This window comes from Papaver somniferum, chromosome 9, assembly GCF_003573695.1.
Source record: "Papaver somniferum cultivar HN1 chromosome 9, ASM357369v1, whole genome shotgun sequence".
Classification (NCBI taxonomy): Eukaryota; Viridiplantae; Streptophyta; class Magnoliopsida; order Ranunculales; family Papaveraceae; genus Papaver; species Papaver somniferum.
The window spans coordinates 156,041,672-156,048,739 of NC_039366.1; the positions used below are offsets into that span (position 1 = coordinate 156,041,672).

The 7,068-nt window shown below is 33.9% G+C and overlaps 1 protein-coding gene across 1 annotated transcript; it reads left to right on the plus strand.

Moving 5' to 3' along the window:
- The first annotated feature begins 1,029 nt into the window (after positions 1–1,029).
- On the plus strand, positions 1,030–6,438 carry LOC113312757. The gene is made up of 4 exons (XM_026561494.1): positions 1,030–1,267; positions 4,377–4,637; positions 4,730–5,434; positions 5,531–6,438. The coding sequence occupies exons 1-4, from the start codon at positions 1,030–1,032 to the stop codon at positions 6,436–6,438; spliced, it is 2,112 nt and encodes a 703-aa protein (XP_026417279.1).
- The last annotated feature ends 630 nt before the right edge of the window (positions 6,439–7,068 follow it).

Below are 7,068 nucleotides of genomic sequence, written 5' to 3' on the forward strand. Positions count from 1 at the left end.
CCATGCCATTACCTCAGATCTTCAACACCATGTGACCACGTGGACTCGGTCTGAAGATGCTTGGAATATCTTAGAAACCGTATTTGAAAGGAATACCTCTGATAAAGAAGTTAGGCTACAAAACCTAAATTCTGTTTGGAAAAACCTTCGTATGGCTAATGAAGAGTCATTTGATGAGTTTAATCACAAAGTGTCTGAAATTGTTAATGCATCTTTTGCATTGGGTAAGACTATTCCTGAAAAGGACATCGTGATGCAAATTCTCAGATTGTTACCAGCTAGATACGATTCTAAGAAACATGCCATCGTTGAAGAAAATAACCTTGAAACACTTTCCATAAATACTCTTGTTGGAAAGTTAACATACTTGATCATGATCAGAACACAGTCATAACATCTGCGTTTAATGTTGTGATCAATACCAATGAATCATCTAACTTGTCTTGGGCTGATGATTGTTGTTCAATCATGTTGATCTTAACAAATCATTGATTACACAAAAGATCAAGGATATTGTGAAGAGAAGCAAAAGATCTGAGAAATGGTGCTCTCTCTCTCTGATGCTTCAGGTGATTCAATACAAGAAGAAAAATCATGTCAGTTCGTCAATAGCATGCATACTTCTGAAGTTTGCACAGAAAACTCTGCTCTCTCCGCAGAAACTTCTATTAACTCAAATTCTGATTCAGAATATGAGTCTGACACTGAGATATTGGAATCCTTGGATAAAAATGAAGAAATTCACCAAGAAAATCTTCAACTAAAGAATTTGTTGGAGAAACTTGAATCATCGCTTCAGGTGAAAATCTTGAGATTGATAACCTTAATGATGAATTCACCAGAACCTTATCTATAAAGGAAAGAGAGATTGATACCTTTAAGTGTGACTTGTAAAAGCTGTCTGGAAGTTCTGACAAGATCTCAACAATGTTATTTGGTCAGAAGTCTTTTGGAAACACAAATGGTATAGGGTTCAAAAGCAAGACTGTGAGCACAAACAATTCCTTTGTTCCAGCCGGTTCTGAAAAGATGGATATAGAACATTATGATAAACAGAAAGTCAATCGCCATAACAAAAATTCCTCTGTGACTTGCTTGTTTTGTGGAAAAGCGAATCGTGTTCAAAGTAAGTGTTGGGAATTCAAGAAGAACAAAAAAAGAATTGCCAAGCTTCAGAATGATATGCAAAAGATGAATCTGGCATTAAGTAACCAACTTAGATCCTCTGATGTTATGAAGAAGTATCGAAGAACCAGAGTCAGGCGAGGTAAGAAATATGTTTATACAATAAACCTTGGTATGTCACCCCGTGACACAAGAAGTGAGCATTCTACTCATTCGGTTGCTACCTAAATGTAGTAATGTTTGAATCTTCATTATTAACTTGAAAATATGAGGACTGTATCAAGGTTGCTCAAGTGTTGTATAATTATTTTTTTAATAATGACATGTGAGATTAGTTTTGCAAAGAGAATATTTTCTTATTAAAAATAGATAATGGATCATGAACCATAAGGACTTTTTCAAAGTGCCTTTAGGGTTTTGTGTTTCCGGTGGTCTATTTATATTCCTTTGAAATCAAAAATCCCTTCACCCTTTTCTTTGAAAGATACAAAATCATGGCTCCTGTAACCAGAGGTACCACAAAAAGGGACGCAGTGAAAGCAGTTAATGTGTATCTGTGTGAAGGAATCCATTCCTCAAGGAAGAAGAAGAAGAAGTCTACAAATGATGAAAAAGGTTCTTCCTCTAACTATTTTTTATCTGTTTGTCAGCATGATGATAACTTTAGGGCCATGGTGAAGGATTTCATCGGCAAAAGAAATGATTTAAAAGCTCAATAAGTCTACAAATGATGAAAAAGGTTCTTCCTCTAACTATTTTTTATCTGTTTGTCAGCATGATGATAACTTTAGGGCCATGGTGAAGGATTTCATCGTCAAAAGAAATGATTTAAAAGCTCAAATCATTTTATCTTTAGAAAAGATAGCTCACTAAGAACAAATGTTATCTCTGACAAAGAACACCTTGTGTGAACTAAGAGCACAGCTTAGTGAGTTAACTGATATTTCTGAAGATTTGGAAGAATTGAATGATCCTATAATCAATGGATTTTTCGATAATAAAAAGGAATTCTCAGTAGACGCCCTGAGAAAGCTCTACGATGTCTAGGAAACTTCTCATGAGAATTTATTCTTATGTTTAAGAAGGAGAACTAGGGCTTGGAATAACAATTATTGTGATTACACATAACTATTTCAACGATTTTCATCTTGCAATGTTTTTAGATTTATTTATTCAAACTCTAAAGTTATTTGGAAGATGATTTTTGCAGTATTTAATATGTTTTGATTTCATATATTGCAATTGCTTATGAGATATATATGTGTTTACGTTCGTGCACTGTGCTTTTCTCATATATGCTCAAAAGTTAAGCCTATTATGTCTTTATGCAAATATTGATAAAAGATAGAATGAGCTTTTGAAATTTCCGCAGTATTGATCTTTCCTTGATCCACTTTTATATGAAAGTATTATATGGCTCCGTAAGTTTTCTTATGTTGAGTGTTTCTGATTAAATTAATCAATAAGGTCTCCTTATGGTTAATTTATTCGAGTTTACTAGGTACAAATCCGTGTGATTTGTTGATGTCCAAATAAATCCTTCTTTTCTTGTAAAAGTAAGCTCGCTCATGTTGTTCTCTTGGGAATGACATCAAATGGGGGAGATTTCTTAATCGAACTTGTGCTTAATTGACATATCTTTGTGTGGAGTGCGGCTGTGGAATATTATAGGAACTATCCTGTATCTTTATAAACTCCTTGGTGAATACACTAAGTTTCGACTATGTGAGATCATCGAAACAAAGTTAATATGTTCTCTTTTAGTCATGAATTATATATTTGAAAATTTCATTATGATCCCGTAGTTTTCGTACCTTTTCCAATTTATATTGACAAAAAGGGGGAGAATTATTTGGTAGTTCACACTACATACATATGGTTTACGGATCATTATGTAAGAGGGAGTGGTTTTCATTGTAATATGGAAGTATTGACTAAGGAGGAGTGATACACATCACCGTAGTATTATTTCAAAGTTATGATACAATTGGACTTTGATTCTTTATAATAATACTATGACATTGTATAACAATGATTGAGAACATCTGTTTCTTATTGTTATGGCTACGGATCTTCAACGTCAATGATGTTAAGTTGAACACGTTCAAAATCGCTGGAGTACTTGGAGTAACGAAAAATTCAAACAAAGTTCAAGAGCCAAATAAATCAAGCATGATGGATGAGAAGCTACAAAGTTAATTTATTTTGTAATCCATATGTATTGATAGTTTTGTCACAAAAATTGACAAAGGGGGGGATTGTTAGAGCACTGCTCGGTCGAACTCGCAATCGTTGCTATCTCAAGCTTGTTTGTCAAGTTTAGTTGATCAAAACTATATACTTGATTTCTAGTCTACTTATAGCTATGTCTCGGATTAGGATAAAATGTGTAGTTGAGCTTTAGACTTCATGACGTTCACCAATTGAAGAAGAAGATCTACTGAAAAGCTTGGAGGAACTTTATCAACAAAAGGTATGTAGAGACTAAAACTTATCCATCACTTAGAAGTCTATTCTATTCTATCTTCTAATGAGACTAAGTCGTATAGATATATCGACTTTTACATTATACACATTTGATATTTCGAGCCGAGTTTATCTCACTTATCTATTTCTCGAAATACACGTTGAAAGCTTTTAGCTTTAGCTATGTTCATCGTATTCTTGAAGAGTTTAGTTGGAAACAATTTATTTGTTGGAAACTAAATATTAAGTAAAAAGATGATCATGTGAAAATTACCTTGAACATCTTATATGATTTTTGTGAGACAGTCATTTGATGTTACCTAGGGAAGTTTCGTATTGATCATTCGATCACTTGAAAATTACTTGAAGCTAATGGTATGTGTGAGATTACCACTGTCGTCTTCTAAGGATGTTTTAATGATTGAAATTAGAGTTTAGAACGATTACCCATGGCTGGATACAACATGGTATGGATACCCAGTATGCAAACTGTAATGTGATGATTCAGGTCCGGAACTCTTGTTTGCGTACCTAGTATGCGAACGGGTTTACTTGAGTTGGGTCTGGAATGGTTGTTCTCGAACCGGGTTTGCGAACGAGTTGCCAAGGTCTGGAGCTACTGTTCGTGTACCCAGTTTGCGAACACAATGGTTAAGTTCTAAAATCGGCAATGTATGATTATCATACTCATGAACTAAAAGATGCCATACAATTTTGTTGGAGAAGAAGATTTATCCCCAAAGGCCTGAATTCAAATTTCTTAACCCTCATTCCTAAATGTGCAGGTGCTAAGAAAGCAAGTCAATATAGACCAATTGGATTGAGTAATGTATTATTCAAAATTTTCACAAAGATAATTTCTGTCAGAATGAATGGACTCATGGAGAAGTTAATTTCATCACAACAGGCTGCTTATGTTAAAGGAAGAAGCATTCAAGAACAAATACTTCTAGCTTCAGAGATGGTAAATGAAATGAGGAAAAAGAGAAGAGGCGGTAATGTGGCTTTTAAACTGGACATATCACAGGCTTATGATTCTGTAAGTTGTACTTTTCTTCTTAAAGTTATGCACAAATATGATATTCATCATCTTGGTGTGATTGGTTGTTAACCATGTTTAAATCTGCAAAATTATCAGTAATGGTCAATGGAGGACCATGTGGCTTTTTCTCAATGCATAGGGGTCTTAAGCAGGGTGATCCATTATCCCCTATTTTATTTATTTTGATGGAAGATGTATTGAGTAGAAATATCACAAATTTGGTTAATACATGGCAGATAACTCCAATGGTAGTTAGAAATGGAATATATCCAACACACTTATTTTTTGCTGATGATGTTTTCTTATTCTATAATGGAGCTAAGAATACTTTGTTTTGTCTATTTAAGCTGATTGACAAATATCAACATAGCTCTGGACAGATGATTAACAAAGCCAAAAGCAAGTGTTTCATTGATGGTACTAATTCAACCAGAAAGCAACAAATTAGCAGCATAGTTGGTATGGATATATCCAATTTTCCTGATAAGTATCTTGGTATCATTCTAGCTCCAAGAAGAGTAACTACTGAAATGGTCTGGCCAATAGTTCTTATGCTTCAGAGCAAACTTGCAGCTTGGAAAGGAAGATTATTATATTTTCATGATAGACTGATTCTTGTAAAAACAGTTTTGTGCAGCTACCCTCTTTACAATATGGCAGTTTATAAATGGCCATCTTCAGTTATTAAGATATGTGAAAAACTAATAAGGAACTTTCTATGGTCAGGTGATGGAGAGGTTACAAAGTACAAAACTTTATCTTGGAAGAAGATCTGTGTGCCATATATTGAAGGTGGCTTGGGTATTAGAAGGCTAGAAGTTCTTAACAAAATTTTGCTGATGAAAATGATGTGAAAATTGGTATACTCATCAGATGAATGGGCTCTGTTTTTTACAGCTAAGTTCAAAGATAAATATGGTATATGGTTTTCAAAATGGAAATTATCATCAGTAAGAGCAGGTTTGCAATGGGCTTGGCTTACTTTACAAGAAGACATCTCTTGGAAGATTGGAAATGGTGCTAGCATCTCAGTATGGTTTGATAACTGGTATGGATCATCCCCACTAATTAATGAAATTGGTTATACTGATTTTGTTCATAACAATATGCAGTTGAAAGTTCAGGACTTAATCATTAATGATCAATGGAATATACATCCTCAGTTGCAGCACTTGTTACAGATTGATAACTTACCTCATATTCACAGTGGAAATGATTCCATAATATGGAACCTACATAGTAGTGGAATGTTTAATAATGCAAAGGCAGTGGAGAAAATAAGACACAGGGAAGACAAGGTAGATTGGTCTTCTTATATATGGAGGAAATCTTTGCACCCAACTATTGCCAGCAACATTAGGAAGCTTCTACAAGGAGTTTATGTGAATGATGACATGAAAAGAAAACAAGGATATGAAATGCCTTATAGATGTTGTATCTGCAAATCAGAGCAGGATTTTATGGAGCATACACTGTGGCTTTGTGAATTCAGTGTTCAGATTTGGAATTGGCTTGGCAATATGTTTCAATTTCCCAGGCCATACCCTTTTTCAGAAGTTTTTTCTGCAGCTAAACAACACAGTCGTATCATTGATGAAGTATGGATAATCTCTGCTTGTACTGTCATTAAGGAGTTTTGGTTTCAAAGAAACAGAGTTTTCTTTGCAGGAGGTGATGTTAATATTCATGGTTTCAAGCACGGGGTTATGAAGATTGTTCAAGATCATGGTGTCAGAATAAAAGGGGTCAGGTGGAACAATGACTATGAAAACCAAATTCTTAGTCACTTTAAAATTGATTCTTAAGATTCCTTATTTTTTGTAATTTTCTACTTTGTTTATTGTTTTATAGTAACTTTTGTATTCTTTTAGTTTGTCAGTGATTCAGCAAAAAAAAAAAAAAAAAAATCATGAACTAAAACATTTATGATTTAAGGAATGCAAATTAACTTTGGAAACCGTAACTTAATGTTCATGAATTGATTCTTGTATAAGTACTTTGTACGATTACGAATCAAACCGATTTCGTATCAAGTTGTTCATGAATATTTCTATGAGATAGTGAACAATTGAACAACTCTATTGAAGCACAATTAGATTCATTTGATTATATATCATGATTGATTAATCATCATATTTGATCTATAAGTGTTAGATGAATACGGTTAAGTCAAAAGTGTTCACATGGCTAACTTCGGTTAACTGTTATTGAGCCAGCCCAATATACACATTTAGGTACGGTTACGCGTATCTAAATATAAGTATATTTCATTTGTGTGTAACAAGCTAAGACCATCTAACGGTGGAGATTGATTGCTTAGTTTCTAAGTAGACTTAGCTTGAATCTTAAATCAGGAGTTCATCTAACGGTGAATATTGAATGCTTTGTTACTAAGATATCTTAGCTTTGATTGTAAGCAAGCCTAATTTGAAAGG